This window comes from Centropristis striata, chromosome 15 (assembly GCF_030273125.1).
Source record: "Centropristis striata isolate RG_2023a ecotype Rhode Island chromosome 15, C.striata_1.0, whole genome shotgun sequence".
Classification (NCBI taxonomy): domain Eukaryota; kingdom Metazoa; phylum Chordata; class Actinopteri; order Perciformes; family Serranidae; genus Centropristis; species Centropristis striata.
The window spans coordinates 16,458,862-16,481,540 of record NC_081531.1 but is presented as its reverse complement, the minus strand read 5'-3'; the positions used below and the strand labels follow the sequence as shown (position 1 = coordinate 16,481,540).

Sequence of the window (22,679 nt, the reverse complement as noted above, 5' to 3'; positions counted from 1 at the left end):
TTGAGTGCATAAGCAAGAATTAAAATCAAAGTAAAATCAGTCATTAATAAAAACAAGAAAAGGATGCCTTTCAACATATGGAAACCAAGAGAAGCCATGAATGAAACAACAATTTACCCAGGTTAAAATTAAGATTAGGACTGAAAAATTAAAATCTTAATGAGAGTTTTAGCGATCGAATCATCTAACTCTCTGCTTGTATTTATATCTCACAATAGTTTACCACAGAGCTGCAACAAACCTAATATAAAATATGTTGCCTACTACTTTGAGCACCGGAACGATAACATTTTAACCTTCTATTAAAATGGTTTCTGTCTTGTTGCATTACAATGTTTAACTTCTTGATATCACATCCATGGCTGCTCTTACCTCCCACAGTTACAGCAGTTACATGTTATAAAAAACAAATCGAGAAATAAAAAACATGTTAGGAGGATGAGGCATTAGAGAAGCATTAGCATTTTTTCTATTTCAACTTCATACTCACCCTTCCACCACAATTTGTCTACATGGAGAGAGAAAACAAAACAACCAAAAACTATTATAAAACTCCAAAGTACAGGTTTTTAGGAGCTTACCCCCCCTTTGGTAAACTGAGCTGTTAAGCACAAATCACTAGACGACACTGTAAACCTATTTAAGCCTGCTTGTTTGTTTTGTTTTTTTAACAAAATTGAGTTATGTGGCCTTTACTTGAGTTTTTTCTATTTTATGCAACTTTATACTTCACTCCACTACATTTTAGAGACACATATTGAACTTTTTACTCCATTACATTTAGCTGACAGCCTATGTTACTTTTCAGGTCAATATTTAACATAGATAATACATTTAAAGTGATTTGACAGTTGCTGTTTTTTAATTTAAACCTCATAACAGGATATTAAGTAGTTAGAATTCAGTCATATCTCTACAAAATTAACATAAATGCACATAAATGCATCAATACAAATAATGTGAGTGGGTCCATTCTGCATAAGGTACAGGTACTGTTACTTTTGATACTTTTACTTCAATAAGTTTTGAATGAAGGACTTTTACTTGAAGTGGAGTAATTCCACAGTGTGGTATTTGTAGTTTTACTCAAGTAAGGGATCTAAATACTTCTTCCACCACTGATAGAAACATCAATAGCAACAATTGCAAGGAAAAAAATCCACCAAAAAACTGTCTTTGGTAAATGCATGGCACTCGTGTAAAAAAAAGTATCTGTTGCTTTCCCCTTTCTAAATAAACCTCTGGCACTCAGTCAAAGAGTGATGTGGGGACATTCTGTTTGTTGCTTTATTTATAGCAACATGTAAACCCCATTTGCAGGTTAATGAAGGTACATGTAAACAGCTTAACCTGAATAAGAACTTCACTGGGCTGTGGCCCATTTCCATGTTACTCCCTCCATGTAAAGTGAGGGAAAATCTCTCTATAGCTGACTGTTAATGTTTTTGTACTCTACTGTTTTTGTCAGAGTTGCAGTGTGCATACTAACATAGATGACGCGTTCCTTGTAGCGGATGAGCAGGTTGCGGAGGATGCCAGCTTCGTTGAGGTCGCCCAGACGGATCATGTCCTCCACCCCGTGGAGGGAGGTTGGGTGCATGGGCTTGATATTGGTGGCATTTTGAGGAGAAATCCAGTGTTCCTGCGAGAGGCGGGACAAACATTTAAGAGGAGTTTGGAGACGATAGTGGCATGGTAGATTCTGTCCTATCTCTGCTGTCTGGTTACATTTAAGTACAAAAATTACAATTAAAGGACATTTAACATTATCTGAAGCTCCTGTTTACACTGAACTTCAAGTGGGAAAAATACTATCCTGCATATAAATGGAACAATCCATATTTAGGCTTTACTTATGTATTTGTAATCACACTTTTCCTGTAATATATGACCAAAACTACACAATTTTTTTTTTTTTAAATTTAATTGAATTAAACTCTACCCTCCTTTAAGAATAAACATCACTAATAAAAATACAGTTTAGATTAGATGTGTGTGCTCACTTTGACTGATTTTACTGAGGTTTTAATTTCAGTTTAGTTTAAGTTGGACTGTGTTTATCATTGTGCTCTGCATTTCATTACTGGCTTTGGAAATTGCACACATCATTGTACAATGTATGCCTCGGCTGAAATGTCGTCTCATTGGTTAGTTTTTGTCTATAAATCTATTCTTTGGCTGATCCCTCATACCTGTGTACATACAGTACATGTGTCGAAACCAAACTCAACATGGGCCACGCTCTCAAAATATTTTACAGATGCTGGTGCCAAGGGTGAGAACTGAGTTAGGTAAGAAAGCTTTTAGTTACGTCACCCCTTTATCGTGGAATCATTTGCAAAAGGACTTGAATCTATCCGACCTGATCACAATCGGTGAATTCAAATCGATTTTAAAGGATAAAGAAATCACTTCCCTTGGTCTGTGTGACTGCTCCATATAAGTCAGATACTGAGGCTCACTCAGTGTTGTTGTGATGGCTGTATTTGTATTTAATTGTTTATGATAAATGTGTTTAAATGTTGTAACTTGTAACTTGCTTTCTTGGCCAGGTCTCTCTTGGAAAAGAGATTTTTTTTTTTTTATCTCAATGAGGCTTTTACGTGGTTAAATAAAGGAGATATATATATATATATATATATATATATATATATATATATATATATATATATATATATAACTCTCATAGACTCTTCCCTGATTCAAAAAATACAATATCACAAACTATAAAAAAAAGAGCGTACAAACAAGGGGTGTACAAATGCAGTACCAGTGTAGCTCCTGCTCTATCTTGACTTACCCTCCCTTCATCATCCAGAACATGGATCTGTCCAGAGTCGCACAGTTTGACCACGGCTCCCACAGGAACGTCAAACTCTCGGCCTGTTTTAAGGTCCAGCCACACATAGTCCCCCTAGATTATTATAAACACACAACGGCAGTTAAAAATGGACAATTTTACCCAGAGTTACCTTTACAAGAGGAAGTGAATAGGAAGAGGAAGAATGGTGCATTCATGAACTCCTTGGATGATCTCATTTCTGGAGTTGGGAAGTCGTTCTTCTTACTTTGGTGTGTTCATGAGCTTTAAATCATAATGGAAATAATGGAAATAATGGAATGGAAAAAACAAGGACACTATAGATAAGATGTGTTGTATTTTATTGCTTCTTTAAACAGACAATCCCCTCTAAAAACATAACTTTTTGTCAGAGGGAAAACTACTAACTACTAACGACATAACAGCAGCAAGAGGTGAGCTGGTTATGTGTCTGTGATTATTTCATTATGTATGTTGAATAAGTAGAAATTATATCACAGTTGCATCACACACCCAGAGTTGCCTACTTTTGCAGCTGCCAGCTCCCTGAATGGGAGGATTAAGTCTGAAAAAGGCTTAAATCTGACCACCTTCAGCCAAGTATGGAAGTGATATAACCCCTGACAATAGAGCTGAGATTCTTATTCCATCCATCAATTTATCTATTAATCAAATGTGTTTATACTGTAATAATTACTTCCGCATAAGCCATAAATAAAACCCTTTGTGTACGGTGCATGTTACATTTCCTGAAAAACAAGTTCACAATCAGAGAAACTGGTGCCAGGAAAGTCTTAAACTAATTTTTAAAAAAGTATTTAGTGGATGGATACATTCAAACCTTTGATTTCTCACATTTGATGGGATAGCTTTGAAATTTGACTCGATGAGTAGTTAGTAATTTAAATTCAACCTAACACACATTTAGTTAGCCTTCAGGTGACCATCACAGTTAGTGGTAAGACCATCAGTACCCTTAATATCTTCACGAAGGATCCAATATAATAATAATAATAATAATAATAATAATAATAATAATAATAATAATAATAACAATAACTTTATTTGTATAGCACCTTTCAAAACAAAGTTACAAGGTGCTTGACAGTAAATAAAATGCAATAAAATAACACATAAATAAAACAAATACACAATTTATAAAACAATGTAAAAGAAGGAAAAGGTCAATAAAAGGCAATACAATAAAAGTCAGTTTTAAGAAGAGATTTAAATTATAATAATAATAATAATTTGATTAAAAATGACCCTACTACAGTCCGACTCTGGCTTTTGTAGAGATTAAATGATTTATTGGCAAGATGAAGACAAAATCTTTTGTTTGGAGCATAAAGGTTGCTGCTGACAAACAAGCAGCACAAAGCTCTCTGTGACATTAAGGATGCTATTTTTTCTTCCATTGAACAACATCCAGATGTCTCCAATCCAATGAGATTCATAGCTGAGGCTCTGAGCTGAGATTGAAACAGAGCAGTGTACCTGAGTCGTGCCCTGCAGGACTCTGGTTGGGCGGGTGGCAGAGAGTATTGATGGCCTGATATGTGGTAACCGTATTTGACCTACTGAGGAGACATGCTGCTGTATTTACTGTGCGCAGAGTTGGCAGTGCGACTGAAAGGTTAAACAACAGAAAATACACATTGCAGTTTAAATATGAAACCCCAAATCAATTATTTTAATAAGATTTTTGGCACCCTTTAACACACTGCAACAACGTCCTCTTGCCATATAATTAATCCATTATTTTCCGTATCTGATTTTACTGTTGCAACATTTATTTATCAAAGTCCATCTAATCTTTTACTGATATTATAATTGCCTTTTGCTTATCTGGGCTTTAAGAAGGCTTTTCATGAACAGTGTCACCTTCAAGGATGATGTAGTAAGTTTGGATGTAACCTTTTGGTCTCCATCAACAGCGACACTTAGACACTCTTGAAACAGGCCATAAACCCCCAAAATGCGGCTACTGTACGTATTGAGTTCCTCAGAGAGAGAACATCAGCATGTGCATGATTGTTGACTGTAAAACTGTGTGTGAGTGACAGGGAATGAACAGTCCGAGCAAAAGTAACTAGGCAGCCAGTTCTATCAGTTTTTGGGATTTCTACACATACAGAAACTGTAATCAGAGCAATATGAAAAAGTTTGGAGTTATTTAACTACATCTTTATCTCCTCCAAGTTAAGTTATAAACTAGGGCTGCATGATATTTAGAAAAATTGACGTACAGGACAATGACTTGTCCTGTGATTATGCGATATTAAAAGCTTCCGACAGGAATTTTCAACTTTATAATACTGTACTTTAATCCTAGGACTACCCTGCAATACACAGACAATGCATTTTTATGTCTTCTATGGATCATCTGTCTGTGATGATACTGACTTTTTTCCTGGGACTTATAGCTTTAGCCTCATCTCTAGCATTGTATCATGTAGTCAGGGAAAACATTACTAGACCACCCTTGTTTTCTTCAATTTCTTGTTCATTATGCCTAGTACAACTAAAAGTACATTTGCTTGGACAAATATAATGATAACAACAAAAATAACTCATAAGAGTTTAATTTAAGAGCTGATATTTAGCCCTTTTCCATGGTTTTCTTGATAATAACCAAAGTCATTATCAAGAAAACCATGGGGAATGGCTAGATATCAGCTCTTAAATTAAACTCTTATGAGCTATTTTTGTTGTTACCATTGTATTTGTCCAGACAAATGTACCTTTAGTTGTCCCAGGCATTAAAATTAAGAATTTTAGCTTTTAATATCGCAAAATCACAGGAAAAGTCATTGTCCTGTATGTCAATTAAAATAAACAAGAAAATGAAGAAAACAATGGTGGTCTAATCATTTTTACATGACTGTATATAGCCATCAAGTGCATATTTACAGGACTTTGCTTTTAAACAAAATTAGCTAGAAATATGAAAATTACTAAAAAGTCAGCAGAAAACAGTTTTCAGTCTGCCACAGTTGATGTTATCTTGTAGCAACAATTGTCATTCAGCCCACAAACTCCACTGTAGTTGGCTAGAAGTGAGAAGCCTGCTATTGTAAAATTAAAGTGCAATCCTTTCAAAATTTGTGCATTGCAAGTGGTACATCTGCCGCTGTTATCACTGTATTATGAGCCACGGAGAGCTTGACAGTGAAAACTGAGATGAGGAAAAAATGTGTGAGATGAAAGCAGACATTGAGACATTTCTACACAACATGACTGACCTGCTGCAGAATGACCATGGTTCAGCCTCGGGTTGATACCAGGACATCAGAAATCACCATGTGAGGGCTCTGCAAAGGAGACAAGTCACAGACATCACCAGACCGAAAGAACAAACTACTTCTACTTAATGAAATATACACTGCAAAAAAAGAAGAGTTGGGTGAACTCAAAATTTCAAGGCAACAAACTTTGATAACATTTTAAGTTGGACAATTAAACTAAATATTTTAATTTTTGTTTTTGAGTTTGCACAACTCTGAATTCAGATTTTTGTCACCTCAACTGTAAATTGTACTAACTTATAATTTTACATTGTAATAACTTTTAATCCTAACTTCTGCAATGTGTTGAATTGGCACGATTGTAACAGCGCTATGAAATGTCAGCTAATGTTGCGACCACAATTTTAAGTTAGCATTGATACGCTAATGGCTACTCTTGTAGCTGTAACAAGCAGCGCCGCTAGCATCAGTTAGCCGCTAGCTTTCGCTGATGACCGAATTTCCCCGCCTTTCCTGCATTTCACAACAAAGAAATAAGAGTTAGCAGAACTATTGTCCCTTGTTGTGAACCCCAACTTAAAGATATAAGTAACAACAACTCACAAACTTGTTTTTGAGCAGACAACTGGCTTCCTTTGTTGTGCTAACTTACATTATTGCCCTAAATGTCAATAGTTTATATTTCCAAGTTTTACCAACTTAAATCACTGTTTTAGGCCAAAAATTACAAGTTGGCTTTTTTGCAGTGTACTTGAAACTAAAACTACTTGCCAACTGTGTGTAGCTGCTGAGTGTGTCAGGTAGAAAACAAGTTTGAATGACTGATTGATCAGCCGTTCCTCTCATGAAATGGTAGATATTTTTATTTTTATATATTTCTAATGTCTAGATATTTAGTGTTTTCTCTGCTGTTTTAAAGGTGACTCGAACTCTGCGAAAGAACAAAAGAGGGGAGATCTCCTGTCTCAAGTTCACAACATAAATGTTCCTGTTTTATCACTGAGAGAAATGCACCAATCACAATCCATATATTATATATTAATGTTTTAAGATGTTACAAATTATATATTTCTGAAACAAAGTGTGAAAGGGTGAAAAGTAAGAATAGAAGTACAGAAAGACAATACACTGTCTCTTAGAGGTGGGGGAGAAAATCCATACAGCATAGTATCGTGATATTTGCGTGGCGAGATTATATCGATTCGATGTATCGATATTTAGTGTTCTGACATTCGGCGGGTCGTCAGTATTTTCAACATGTTTTTTTTTACTTCTGTGGCCGTAGCGGGCTCACTTTTAGGAAAATACTGGAGATACTCGCTTTTTTATGTTTCATTCAAAAAAAATTCAGAGCAGTGAAGCTTAAAGTTGAGGAAAGTTTGAGAAAATGCTGCAGTTGTTGTCGTCCACTCATGTTTGATATCAGTTAATTCAGTTTGACTGAATACGTTGTTGGTCAGTCTGTGGGTTTGACTCTCATTGTGGAGAAATAAAAAGACTGAAATGAAATGAATAGACTGAGAATTTTCTCTGATTGGACAAAACAATTCTTGGTCAAATCTAATTTTGTGGACACAAAATGGAGTTAAATAGTTAAATTGCAATATATTACATGGTAATACTTACCATGTGCAAAATTCTTAAAATCGCAATAAAATCGTATGGTGGGGCCTCTGCTGATTCACACCTCTACTGTGTCTTATAGTTGGTCTAAACTGGCACGTTTCTGAACATTGCAGCCCGGCTCATTGCAAGTAGTTGCACGTTTCAACTCTCATTGTGAGTCTTCGGTCTGAACTGGCCTTAAGACATAGCAGGGTTAGAGCAGAGATAATCAGCCATGTGGTCCAGCAGGACATGAGAGACCAGAGAAGGAAAGGGAGGGTCGGGGGGTTAAAGGGTCTGGTGGGGGCTGTTCAAGGCTTACTTGGATTCCTGCTGCTAATCCCATCGCTTAAGTACGAGCCATGGTTGTTACAGTTATGATTGCTGAATCAGTTTCTCCCACACTGAGCTGTCTTTCCTTTGTCACAACGAAGGTGCAGTATTGTATACAGTAAATTCTGTGTTTGTTTGTTTTTTACAGTTAACTATGTTAAGCAAAGCAGAAGATAAATTCTGATTTTTTTCCCCCCACATTTTGTAGTTGAAAACAGACTTAATAGGAACATTTAATGTATAAATAGATAATAGACAATAGAGATTACAAATTGCAGTTTACTGCTTAAATTTCTGTGTGCAAACTCCCCATTTTAAATGCCAGTGTGGAGCTGTAATGGAATCAAATGGATCATTTGAATGAATTATAAAAGCAGAATTGAATGTTTTGGATTGAAAGTTAAATGCAACTGAGGTGACCTTTTCCCTGCTTATTCCTTTAAGGAAATACAAACAAGATTGCAACATAAATAGCTGGTGTGGCTTAAAACCCCCCGACTGAGTGATGAAGATGCCATGGGGGGAGGGGATAAGTGTTTTAATGATCTATTAGTGGTTGAATAAGTAGATTAACATTTAGTTGGTCGCACCACACTAACAAATCAAAGAAATCTGTATTTAAGACAGTTCTTATGTGTAAAAATACACAGATTCATCTAAAACAGGTGCAGTAAACCTTTTGGATGTCTGCAGTGCAGCTATATTACAATATACAGCATGCAGTTTATTTCAAGCCAAATTCATTCATATGCAGCAAGTCACAATGTCCTCAGCTAATGCCAAGACATAAGCTGAGCAGTGGTTGCTTCATTCAAAACCACAGGGTGCCAATCTGGCAACTGTCCCACAAACAGACCTAAATTACATTTACAGAGTGGCCATACATTAATCCACAGCCCCTTATAAACCAAAATGTACTGTGTGCAAAGGATGTAAATATCACCACACATAAACACATGCTGAACCTTCACAATTATTTATTTTACTTCTTCTAAAAATGCAGTAACAGTGACGAACCACGAGGTAAAACTTAAGTCACTGCTCCTGCTACCACCACGTCTCTGTGCTTGCATTGAATTACATACATTGTGCAACTGTAAGATTGCTTTTAATCCCTTGTTGAAGTATTTTCTCAACCACAAGAGCCTGAGCTCAATGTAAGGTCACGTGTAATGTAAACAGAGATAATATTCAAATGAATATTGTGATTTAAAAAGTATTTTCTGTGGTTTGTAGAACTCTGATACGCTGTCAGGTTTGAGACAATTTGTTTTGTGAGGCTTTGGTTTCACGTTTGGTTATTTTCAAGTATAATTTACTAAAACATGTTTGCCTTTTTTCACTGGCCAATGTGCTGCAGCAGCCTGTGATGGGTGAAACTAAGAAAAGACTCAGTTCAAGTACTTTATACTTTTATATTGATACATTATATATGTATATATGTTATATATATATATATATATATATATATATATATATATATATATATATATATGTTATATTTATTTTATATTGATAACATTAGTTACTACTAATATAAATACAAATACAACCCACTTAATCAAATGACATATTATTATAGGTTCAGCTACCCACTGATATATAAAGTATTTAAAATCAGTATCAACATTAAAGTGAGCACATTAATGCATTTATAATTACAATTCAGCAATATAATATATTTGATTCTGAAATGGGCCATTCTGCATAACAAGTACTTTTACTTTTGCTACTCTAAGTACATTTTGATGCTTATACCTCTGTACTTTAACTAAAATAACGTTTTTAAGGATCAGTTGGGTTTAGGTCCTGAGAAAATGTTGGAAAGGAAGTGTGGTTTAAATTTGTCCCTTCTCTTCCGTGTTACTTTTTGCCGGTGTGGCCGCTGGTGACACCAGAAAGCTCAAACCCTCCCAACACGTCTGAATGTTATCGAAACATTTTGTGTGAAGACTTCTACAAAGGCAAGTCAGAGATTAATATAATACTTTGAACACTATTTTTCTTCTAGGCTAGGTCAACCTTCCATCCCGTGCCCGTTCCAAAAATTAAAATTTTTTTTACAAACTTTTGACCAGCTCAGAGATTTTCATGTAACGGCCAAAAGCAACCTGTTAATGCCTCGCCTGTTAATCTCTCTGTGTGTGTGTGGCCCATAATGCTAACAGGCATGTGTACTGTATGTGTGCAACAGTTGTGACTCACATGGCAGGGATTCAGAGGCGCAGGCACAGAGAGACATGAAGCATTCATCATTGACCGAGAAACATTAGTGCTTCCATGTCTTCCAGGGGTTCTGGAGGTTCAGTCTGCAAAAAACAACACATAAGTGTCTTGAATCTTGTCTTGAATATCAATACTATTAATTCAAAATGCAATTTTGTGGGAATGTGCTTTTATTCTTTTATTTTTACGATCTCTAGGTTGCAGATTTGTACTTTCATCTTCATTTGTTGGATAGCTTTGGTTAATTGTCAGAATTGTACGAATAACAATTTAGTAAGTCTTTATGAGCAATATTGAATAATAACAGAAAGAGTATGGGAAATACATTTTCTAATTCATGCAGCATTGCTGGTAGTTTCAGTTTGTCAGAACAATTACAATCTACAATATACAATGTCATTTAGCAGACGATTTTATCCAAAGCAACGCACATTTGAGAGATCATACAACACAAGCAAGTCAATAAAGTCAATAAACAACAAGCAATAATAAGTGCCGTGGACTAAGTTGAGTCCTGTTAGGACGTAAGTGTTTTTAGGACGCAAGTGCTTTTTCAGTAGTGAGTGTAGATGGTGTACATTTTTTTTTGTTCTATGTGTCAATTATGTGTGTAGGTGTTCAGTAAAGAGCTGGGTCTTCAGCCTCTTTTTGAAAATTGAGAGGGATTCAGCAGATTGTATGGAGTTTGGAGGGTCATTCCACCACCACACAAAATTACACAATTACTATAAAGAAGGCTTGCATCGAGGCAGATGTTTTTTCCCCCAATTCACTATACTTATTATGAACTGTATTTTAACCAAATATCTGCATCTTCCATAACACTTTCTTCAGAGAAATTACAGAAATATGGCAACATACAACACAAAGGCACATTGTAAACGGACTATGTAAGGAACTTAGGTTAACAATGACAGTGGCTCCTTTAAAATCACTTTAAGTTGTTCTTTTTCTTTTTCTCCAGTAACTGTGTTGTTTGTCTACTTATCCCTCTTTTAACACTTCTATTTTCTATGTCATGGTTAGGTTTAGTCTATGTTTCTATCTTCACTGTGACTACTGTCATGTCAATCGGTTCACCTAGCTTAGAATAAGAACTGGAAACAGCTAACCTGCTGTTTTCCACCTAACATGCTCTGTCCAAAAGGTAGACAAATTCTAAGATCACTGATTACTGTGCCATTTACATTATGTCCAATCTGTACAAAATCTGAGATCTGAAAACTAAAATGTTTCATCGGTCACAGGCAGATTGTTTGTTTGTTTGTTTTTTTTACATTTGGACTGGGCCAGGCCAGCTGTTTCTGTGTCTTAAGCTAACCATCTCCAGCCTGTAGGTCCATATTACATATAAAGACATGAAAGTGATATCCATCTTTCCATATAACTCCCTGCAAGAAAAGATATATGCGCTTTCCCCAAAATATCTCATTTAAATATCTAACTTTTCCTTCAACTCTGGCGACCTGACAAGGCTTACAATGTGAAAGGAAAGTCAGCCAGTACTGTTCCAGATGTTCTGAGGGAGCAGATACATACAACTGTACAGACAGACATGTCACTCTTCAAAACAGAACATAATTGATTGCAATGGAAGTGAAACAATGCACTCCAGATAAGAAATGTATTTTTACTAAACTGGTGCTTTGTTTAAATCACTTTTTTTTTCAAATTCAACTATAGTTTAGTGAGACCAAAGCCAAGGAAGAGTCACAATACTGACTTCATTATATAATCAGTATTGCTTATGTATCACTGAATTGACTGTGACACATTTTTTTAGACCACCAGTTCACTTTCTCATACTCTCAGCATTTATTTTGTGCCTATAAACTTAATTCTTGCCCTTACTTTACTTTTGTTATGTAATGTTCTCTTATTTCTTTCTATCTGCTTCTGTTTAATTATCAGAGACACTTAAAACTGTTGTCTTATCTGGCAAGATGAAATCTCTACTGGACTCTATATTGAAAGTAAAGAAATTACTCAAACTTAATGCATCCAATATTCACACACTTCAGCCAACTGTGTTCCCTTGAAGGGTACATAATGGCTCCTTTAAGTGCTTGCACAGGCCAGAGAGCAGTAAGAGGCTTTGGCCTAAAGCAGAGCAGCAACAGCATTGTGGCCTGGCTGCAGGCTAAGCCCTCGGCCTCGACCCACGTTCACCTGACCCTCTTACCTCTAAACACACTTCGTAATGTCCCCTCGTCTTTGTCCTGGTCTTTTTAGTTCTGTGTTTTCGGGAAGGCTTGAGGAGATCCAGAGTCGACAGGATGGTTGATCAGACTGGAGAAGAAGCTGAGGGATGAAGTCTCTCTATCTGTTCCTGCTTTTTCTATCAGTCCCTGTCTTTGTCTAAAAATCCTTTCCAGAAGTTTCACCTGTATTTGTCTTTTCGTGCTCCCAGCCTCCAGTACTGTACGCGGTTCAATGTTTATGGCCCTGTTACAGTTTGATGTCTGGGTCAGTGACGGGGCTCTCCAGACTCTCTTGCTGCGTCTCATTCATGGCTGCTGATCCTGATTAGCTGGGAGGTGGAGCTTGTTAGTGGCTGATACAGAGACCAGCTGGGAGGTGGAGAGGGAGCTGACCCATGGCATGGCTTCCAAGTTGTTGCACTGTCACCACATGCTGAGAAAATGTAAAGGGTCAGTTCACAGATGTTACAAGACAAAGACACATTTTCTCACTTACCTCCAGTGGTATCTGTCCATGCAGATAGGTTAGGTTTTAGGTGCCCAGATTTTTAGATACAAACCATTAAAAGGTTTGGAATCAGCTGTTATATTGATATTTTTCTTCTTCCCTTCAATAGGTATTTCAACAGAGATTAAAAAAAAAAAAAACCCAAACAGTCCCCAAATATACTTTGATCACCCAAAAGAATTCAGTTAGTCAAATTTCCATTTAGCCGATGTCCTCAAAGTGTTACATGATGGGAAAATACTGTCGGAACTTAAAAAAAAAGTTTTCCACAAAAGAGTCAATGATCCTCAATCTGAAAATAAATGTTAAATAAAATAATGACAAAACCCCTAATAAGTTTTTACTGTTTTATTTCAAAGTCATGCCACAAGTTGACATTAAATACAAAAGAAAAAATAATATCAGATTGTAGCTATAAAATAACCACAGTGTAACCGAGAACCAAATTCAACGAACACGCATTGAAAAAGAAAAAGTAAAGCTCACGCTGAAAGGAACACACAGACAAGCACACAGTACAGAACATACAGCACAGCTCTCTGAAACCTAGCTATCAGTAAACATACCAGTTTGGAACGCAAGGTAAAGTGTATATATAAAATTAACAAGGTTATATAAAATATTGATAAAAGATACTTGTTATAAAGACCGTAGCATCTTCTAGAAGTGTCACCATGCAGTAGGTATTCCAGTCTCGAGTTAATAAACATCAGCAGAAAAATACAAGAAGAATCACAAGCTCATTCCTTGAGTGGACAAGACTCGACTTTAGATAAAAATGCCAATGACAAGGATTCGGAAGGTATCCAGTGACCTGGTACAACAAGAGTCAAATTCAATACAGTACCCGTTGTACTCCTTCTGGACCAAATGTCTTGTAACATTAGACACATGCAGCAGAATCCAAGTTTAAGAGGCTATAAGATCCGCAGGCAAGCAAACCTCAACTGCCATCATGTCATTGTTGATAAACAGGAAAAAAAGCCTCTTTAATTACCACACAAAAAAAATCACTCTAAATCTGACAAAGTTTTGTTTGGTCTACACACCTTATTCCTAGTCCCATGATATTCTTTTAGCGATATAGTACAGGTGTCATTCTTTTCTTAGAAATGCATTTGGCCATGAGTTGTTGAAAGGTCCCCTGATCAGACAGTACGGTCTCCGTCTTTTTTATTGGTGCTAGAAAACCATTGAATAGCCTATCCTTAGCTAAACAAGGGAAATGGAGATCAGTGAGGGTACATGAGACCTCCAGAAGGAGGAAAATCACAGGGAGTACCACAAGCTGGTCCAGGGGCTTCACCCGGATGATGGTCGGTTCAAGTATTTTAGGATCGGGTACAGTTTCAGCTCATTGGACAACAAGCAAATAAACATATGAAAGCAGACTTTTCTGCTTTGAGTTGAAGTTTTTCCACTGAAGTCATTATATTACATTCAATTTAATTCTACAGCCCAAAATCACAAATTTGCTTCAGAGGGCTTTACGGTTTGTACAGCGTAGAGAACCCTCTGTCCTTTGACCCCTGTAACAGATAATTAAAAAAACTAAAAACTTTAACTGGTGGCTAAATATGGTAGAAGCATCAGGGAGTACAATAGAGGAGCATTCACCCTACCAGGATGGACAGACGTACGGTTGATGTTGTTTGTACAGAACAGATCAACATATTAAAATTACAATACATAAAATTAATAGGTTAGGGCACTCCTGCAAAAACACAAAGTGCTCAGAAACGCAAAAGTAGTAAGCAACTGCCCCAAGCTGATAAATGTGGTTCTTAGGAAGTAAATAATGTGTGACCACACCTCTGCCTCCCACTACTGCTGGGTGGTAGGATGACCAGATTAATTCAGGTTTTTAGTATATTTTTTATTGCTACATGGCAAACAAGGCACCAGTAGGTGTAGTAGATTCTCAGAAAACCAACAAGACCCAGCATTGGTGATATGCACGCTCTTAAGGCTGTACAATTGGGTGTCATGGAGTCAACCAACTTGTGGCACCTTTCAGCTATTCTTTAACAACATTCCACAATTCATTTACATTTCTTGGTTTTGCTTCAGAAACAGCATTTCTGATGTAACCCCACAAGTTCTCAACTGGATTAAGGTCCGGGGATTGGGCTGGCCACTCCATAACATCAATGTTGTTGGTTTGGAACCAAGATTTTGCTGGTTTACTAGTGTGTTTGGGGTCATTGTCTTGTTGAAACGCCCATTTCAAGGGCATGTCCTCTTCAGCATAAGGCAACATGACCTCTTCAAGTATTTTGACATATGCAAACTGATCCATGATCCCTGGTATGTGATAAATAGGCCCAACACCATAGTAGGAGAAACATGCCCATATCATGATGCTTCACTGTGTATTGTGGCTTGAATTCAGTTTGGGGCTCGTCTCACTAACTGTCTGCGGCCCTTGGAACCAAAAAGAACAATTTTACTCTCATCAGTCCACAAAATGTTCCTCCATTTCTCTTTAGGCCAGTTGATGTGTTCTTTGGCAAATTGTAACCTAAAAAAAAAAAAAATCTAATCTAATCATCCTGGAGCTGATCATTGGCTGAGCCTTTGCCATTCTGGTTATTCTTCCATCCATTTTGATGGTTGTCTTCTGTTTTCTGCCACGTGTCTCTGGTTTTGCTCTCCATTTTAAAGCATTGGAGATCATTAGCTGAACAGCCTATAATTGTTTGCACCTCTTTCTAAGTTTTCCCCTCTCCATTCAACTTTTTAATCAAAGTACGCTGTTCTTCTGAACAATGTCTTGAACGACCCATTTTCCTATTTCAAAGAGAAATGCATGTTCAACAAGTGCTGGCTTCATCCTTAAATAGAGGCCACCTAATTCACACCTGTTTGTTTCACAAAATTGATGACCACACTGATTGAATGCCACACTGCTATTTTTTTTAACACACCCCTTTCAACTAATTGCCCAATTGCACAGCCCTAAGAGCGTGCATATCATGAATGCTGGGTCTTGTTGGTTTTCTGAGAATCTACTGCACCTACTGGTACCTTGTTTGCCATGTAGCAATAAAAATATACTAAAAACCTGGTTTAATCTGGTTAGTCACATTGGACTGCTATTATATTGAACACTACTGTATGTGCTGTAGGACACAAGAGTGGGATCAATTTTCTCATCTATCTCTCAGCAAGAAAACAAATTAGCAATTTTTCCCAAAACGTCCAACATTTCCTTTCAAGTATGACAGACTGTGTTCCTTTAAGCTTCTCTCTAAAAACAAAAAGGGGAAGATACTTTAGTGTAACGGTTACTCTCGCAGATCAGACAGGTATCATGGGGCTAAGGATAAGGTGAACAATTCACTTGATTCCTCTTTGTATTCTTGCTGATCACTAGAGGTGATCAAGAACGTCTTCCTCTTTAAATAAATGTCTTGAATATTCTGTACAACAATCAAAACATGGATCCCATAATAGTAACTGATAAGTCAAGTTGCTGCTACTTTTATATACATACTGTATACTGCAGGTTACTGAATACAAAATGTTAGAAAACTGGATACTGTTTAAATTCATGCAAGTGTGCAACAGAAGCCTTCTACTCCACACAGTATGTTTATCAAAGTAGCAACAGCGGATTATGTTCGACAACACTCCGAGAAAAACAAACAAACAAACAAAAAATATATATAAATAAATATATATATATAAATAAATATATATATATATATATAAATATATATATATACATATATATATATATATATATATATATATATATTTTGTGATCCGTAATGGTGCAAGCAGATTTGAAGCAGTTTTGCTACATGCACTGGCATTTTTTGGATTCATATAAAAGTCACCTACGCTGTGAGCAGTATGGTTTTGTGTTCTTAAAACCTGCTTTGGCATGGCCGTGCGGAAAATATGTACAGAAGACCAATAAGCTTTACAGCAACTGTCATAAAACCAGTCAAGGTCCATACACTCCAACCAAGCCTGGTTAGTCTAGTAGCTGGAGTGTTTGTGTGTGTGTGTGTGCGTGTGCCTCTGGTGGTTAACAGTGAAAGCCATAACACTTTTGGCAAATAATCACAATGTGCAACAATTACAAGTAATCATAGCAACACAATGACAGTCACTTCATGATAAAAATAAAAAACAAGAGAACATTTAGTGATAAACAAAAAAGGTACAAAAAACTCAAATGAATAACTTCACCTGTCTTACGTTTGTCCAAAAGTCTTTACAAAAGCATCCCTGTTCAACGGGTCGTTCGTCTTTTTGGCACTGCTGTGGCACATGAGCGTGATAAGATTTCACATTGAGCTTGACACACTATTATTTTGGCTCCTTACTCTTACCATTACTGTATGATTGCAAGTGACACATACTCTGAAGCCCCAAATCCCCTTATAAATCAAAGCTGTCAGGTTGTGTGTTGGCTGTTATATTTCTGTACCACATCCATAAAAAAAAAACTAAAAAAAAAGGGAGCCATGAAATAACACAACTGCTAAGAAACCTGTAAATATTGGCATCAGTTAAAGAAAAACTCTGGAATACAAAACAAACCTGTGTGTGTACCCGGCAAGCTAGCTCAATTAGGGTTCAAATGTTTGTCTGTTAGTCTTTAGTTGATGCCAGTGTTAGCTAGCCCCATTTTGTGCCTTTATTGTTTTCTTAAACAACTTTCTGATTTTTTAAAGATTGCAGAATATTTCTTTTGTTGAAAATCAGTGGTTACTTGAGAGGCACAAACTAGTGCTAGTTTCACCCCCAGAACTGTGTGCTGCCAGGTAGCACACCTACCTTACCCCTTTGGTACCATTAATCTCTTACATAAACCCTTCATTCCACCCTTGTTTCATTATTAAGATGAACATATCAACGGCAATGACCTGGGGATGATTAGAGTCAAACACTTGCATCCAGTCACACCTGGAAGTTGTACAATAGCTGACCATTAATACCCTTTTTTGACCAGAGCCGGTTCCCGGCTGATTCGCAGTTGGTTCAACTTGCGCTAGCCTGCTAACGTTTGCCCGCTAGCTAGCCCGTATCAATCACATTATAGCTAAACAAATCAAATAAATGAATGGTACACATTTTAGTTGGTCTCTCTCAATGACATTGAGTTGGTCAGATAATCCCACCAGTTCGCGATTCAAGCCCAGCAAAGAGTTTGTGCTGCTATGGAACGGGCTCTGGTCAAAAAGGGGTATATGAGGCTCCAATGCTGCAGTTAGGAGTTCAGTGCCTTGCACAAGGACACTTCACCGTTACTCAGTGAGTGAGGGAGAAGGGCTTCTTTCTTTTCCCACCAGGTCAGTAATATAAACCAGCAGCTATCCAAATACAGGCTCACATCTCTAACCTTACACTGCTTGGCACTACAGTTTCTAACACTGTCTGTCTGCAGGCTAACAACATTTTCTGAATTCAGCCTTGTTATGTAGCTTAACACTGATCTTCCATCCCGAACAACATAAAAGAGCACAGAGAAGATAAATAGCACCTAAATAGAAGTCAACAACTGCTGCTAATGTTCACCGATGTAAGAGGCATTATGAATGTATCACTGTATTACAAGACATAACTGTTTCAAAACTGTTGATATGATCAGACTGACATGAGGTGCATTAGTGTTACACATGCTGACTGCTTAAAACTAGCATTTCCAAGACTTTTGAGATAGAAAGAATAAATATATATAGTAACAATTGAACAGTACAATACAAGGCCATGAACATATTGGAAAAAAAAAACATGCAAGACACATTTATAAAGATGCTGTACACAAAGGTGTGTGTGTAATCACTTAAATGCCATGTGTGACAGTTCAAGTAATGGAAAAAGGCGCTGAAAAATCAGGAAAACGGACTTTGATAGTTTGACTAAGAGAGTCCACTAACTGTTTGTCTTACATTCAAAGGAAATGTCTTGATAATGGCTAACTTACATTTTAAATTCTTGTTATGAATAACAACAACAACAACAAAAATGACAAAAATACCCCAAAGTAAATAAAACTTGGAATGAAAGGTCTTTGCAATGATATTGCACTTTTTAAAGAACAAAACACACAAATTGTGATTTTCTGTCACAAAAAGTCCAGGTGCTAAAAGGTCAAATTGGATGGCCACATGATCAAGAAATGCCATAGTTCATTAGAGATAGACTACATTGTACCAGTGTTGGTTCAATATGCAAAAGCAGTCTGAAATCTGTCATAACTCACTAAACAGTTCAATTTATGTCCCATTTTTCCTGCTGTGGAGGCAAAGCCAGGACCAAGGCGATGGCACAGGTTGTTTGGCAGGACGCCTTCTCTGCTTGGCCTCCTCTCGCTTTCATCCAAAAAGGGTTTTTTCCCCCCCTTTAACATATATAAAGTGCAAGGTGTGTGTTCCGCTAAAGGGCTCTCTTCGTTTCAGTTCACACCTTTCCTCATGAAATCGTTTTCCTCCAGGTACAACGTGGATTAATAGATACATTCATTCACCCTCAAGCACTCCCGGATACTGGTGCTCAGACTACATCCACACTAATATGTTTTCACTTTAAAGATTACTTATTTGGCCACTTTTTCTTTGTTTCATGACAGGGTAGATAGGACAAGCAGCAAAGGGCAATAAGGATTGATACTTACAGGCGAACTACCGGGCGCCACCTACATTTTCATTTCAAAACAATATTCATCCTGTCTCTTAATCTCCAAGCCTTTTTAACACTGTTTCAGAAATATTACACATTACCATTAATGTACACAAACAGGAATGGTCACAAATCACTTAAATAATAGCTCATCCACTGCATAAGTAGAAAGTAGTAGCATTATAAAATGCAGAACTTAACTGCACAACAGCTGCTAGCATAGACAGTAACATCAGTAATTAGTTATTCATGTTGGATTAACCATCAGATGGCTGAGACCCAATCATGAAGCGAATGTGGGTATCTGAATCATCATTTTTCAAAAGCCTCCATTTCAAACTAATTGTCAAACTAAAACGGGGGCAGCAGTGTTTTCAAAAGTCTCTGTTTTAGGGGTTCAAGGATGCTCAAGCAGTATGTAAATGTAGCAGTTATGCGTTTAAAAACTAAATTGTATTAGTGTGGATTTAGCTGTGGAGCAACACTGTAACACACACACACACACACACACACACACACACACACACACACACACACACACACGCCTGTTCTGTGCCAACAGCAGAAGCACAGCTGCTGTCTCTCGGGGTCACGTGGCATGAGCCTTCGGCCTGGGCCAAAAGACTCAAGTCAGAGGAAGCGTCAGGCAGTGGTGTTGCCGTAAAGAGATGATGTGGCACAGGGGGTGGTGGTTTGTAGCTAGGCTTGGGCCAGGCCAGGCCAGGGCGGTCCGGAAGGGACTAAGAGAGTGGAGGCTCATCTTTGGTCCCATAAAGCACTTGATTATGTCAGGGTGAATCTTTGCACTCCGCTGGACTAGGAAGGTGTACACATGAGGGGAGGGGTCAAAGAGGATTGGTAGCACTATCAAAAGCACCGGCTGCTAAGCTATGACCGGAGAGATGTGCAGCACAGGCAAAGAGTTTAGTTTTTTTTAGGCCATGCAGTTTTTAGATCATCCATAGCAACCGGCAGAAAGCGTCTTGGGGAGTTTGAAATGGTTCTAGTGATGGAAGACGGGAGGCAAGATTTCACACATGAGCGCTCACAGAACAACACAGAAAAGCTCTCAGTAAAGAGGGAGAGAATAGCTGCTGTTGGCTTTCGTTTGTAAAAGTCCACAATAAAAAGTGACAGACAGTGCTGCATGCTCTCCAAAGCACCGGCAAACTGGTGAAGACTTGAGGTGTCTGGGTGAGCCGACTGGGTGGGACGATTAACCACAGATGTAAAAAGAGGAAACATTATGTCGATATATCTGAGACAGAAACTAAGAATAGGACAGAAAAAAAGTGGGAACAGAAATGAAGGCTGTGCTAACACTGAGGACAGCTGATGGAGAAGAGTATTTAACATTATCCCCCGCCTGCTCAAGGTGGAGAGAAAGACTCAACCTTAAGGCAATGCATAGCCCTTGGAAACATTGGCACATGCATGGAGACTGCAGACATATCTGCATGCGTGTTGTGTGTGTATGTATGAGTGTGTGTTTCAATATAACACTATGCAGAAGAAAAATAATATGTTTGTAGATTTGGGTCAGACCAATGAAGTGATTGAGGCTAATATTCCTAAATATTAGTTACATTGTAGCTCAGCTGTTGATGAAGACTGTGGCTACAAAACCTGCAACAAAACTGACTTTAAGAAGGGCTTCAAAAACCCATGTAATTAATCTGAATTTATATGCTGACCGGAAGAAAATGGGGAAACAATAAGAGACACAAAGAGAGCGCAAGCGGCAGAAAGAAAGACACAGTGAGCTCCCGCCATGGTTGGACGACCAACGGCGAACATGACCGGCGGGCACCATTGAACGCCACCTTGAATGTTGATCTTCATAATTAATAATTAATGATCGCATCAGATGTTGGTGAGCGTGGTCGAGGTGATGAGGCGCACAGTGAGCGTGCCTGGAAGGTCGTTGTCCTGTCGGCTGCCCTTGTCACGGAGGTGAAGCGTGTGCTGCTCCTGCCGCTCGTTGGGATCGCTGAACATGATCACCTGACCCAGGAAGGTGTCCACGATCATGTTCTTGTTGTAGATCTGTTGGCCGCTCATGGTAGGAAGGCAGCGATCCGAAAGCGAAAAAGGGAGGGGAAGGGGAGTAAGAAAAGAGAAGAGACAAGAGACAAAAGGCAATAAGCAGTCACGAAAGAGAAAACGGGAGCGGAAATTCAAAGTAGACAGAAGGTCGAAGAAGCACTGACAGGAATAAGAAATGCTGATGAAGTAAAATATAAAATAGCTACTTGCCTTGCACGCTTCAATATAATAAATATAGTTAAAGGAAATCAGTCTTATCATAGTGATTAGAATTAGATTGCAGAGCTGAAACCAAACCATCTGTCGGAGCGGTACTAGTGCAGGTACAGACCTGCCAGTTGCCACAAATACACCAAACAATAAATGCAGTTTTCTCTTCTACTATGTTTACTTACAGCAGTAACATATAATGCATGGCCACTTTCTTCATCACATTTGTGGGCCTTTTCTGTGAGACCCGAAGACTACATGGTGGGCTGCTTTGTTAGTCAGCATAATCAATGACGTTGAGGATGAAAATGCGTTGACATCAATATTCTAAACTGATGCATTGTTTTTAAAATGTATGTATGTTTTTTGTAATCCAGCAGACATTTCTGGCTGGCCAGCGGGGAGAGCTCCATGCTCTGCAGCCTGGATGGAGGCCAGGCTCCATTTAGTTGCATGTACTGGCCAGGCCAAGTTAGTTAACAGTAACTTAAAAGCTGTAAAAGAAGAGATTGGTGCTTTTATATGTCTGGCTCGTCTACACAGCAGCAGATGCACATTTCTGCCTCTCTTCACCGAGATACAAGTCATGTAATTTCACAGGTCTGATTTAGTAAATGCAACATCATCTTACCAACAATAATTCCCTAACAAATTCATTGGATTACACATATCAGCTGTTATTTAGCCTGTAATTGATTGGTAATGGATGTTCAGCAAATTTCCTTAGCAGCTCACCACTCTCATGTGTGATGTGCACACACACACACACACACACACACACACACACACACACACACACACACACACACACACATGCACGCACATATGTGCACACACACACAAAC

At 37.9% G+C, this 22,679-nt stretch overlaps 2 protein-coding genes across 2 annotated transcripts in view; both read right to left on the bottom strand.

The window, feature by feature from the left end:
* The window catches only part of myo7ab (myosin VIIAb), a 44,963-nt gene extending 32,427 nt beyond the window's left edge, over positions 1–12,536 (bottom strand). The window contains exons 1-5 of the mRNA XM_059351332.1: positions 12,416–12,536; positions 10,213–10,316; positions 6,067–6,135; positions 2,801–2,914; positions 1,490–1,642 (exon numbers count right to left, since the gene is read on the bottom strand). Of these exons, the coding sequence (XP_059207315.1) occupies positions 1,490–1,642; positions 2,801–2,914; positions 6,067–6,084 (285 nt within the window). The 5' untranslated portion in view covers positions 6,085–6,135; positions 10,213–10,316; positions 12,416–12,536. The remainder of the gene's footprint in view (positions 1–1,489; positions 1,643–2,800; positions 2,915–6,066; positions 6,136–10,212; positions 10,317–12,415) is intronic.
* Positions 12,537–16,966: 4,430 nt separating this feature from the next.
* The window catches only part of capn5b (calpain 5b), a 55,862-nt gene continuing 50,149 nt past the window's right edge, over positions 16,967–22,679 (bottom strand). Inside the window, exon 13 of the mRNA XM_059352009.1 lies at positions 16,967–21,624. Coding sequence (XP_059207992.1) covers positions 21,442–21,624 — 183 coding nt within the window. The 3' untranslated portion in view covers positions 16,967–21,441. The remainder of the gene's footprint in view (positions 21,625–22,679) is intronic.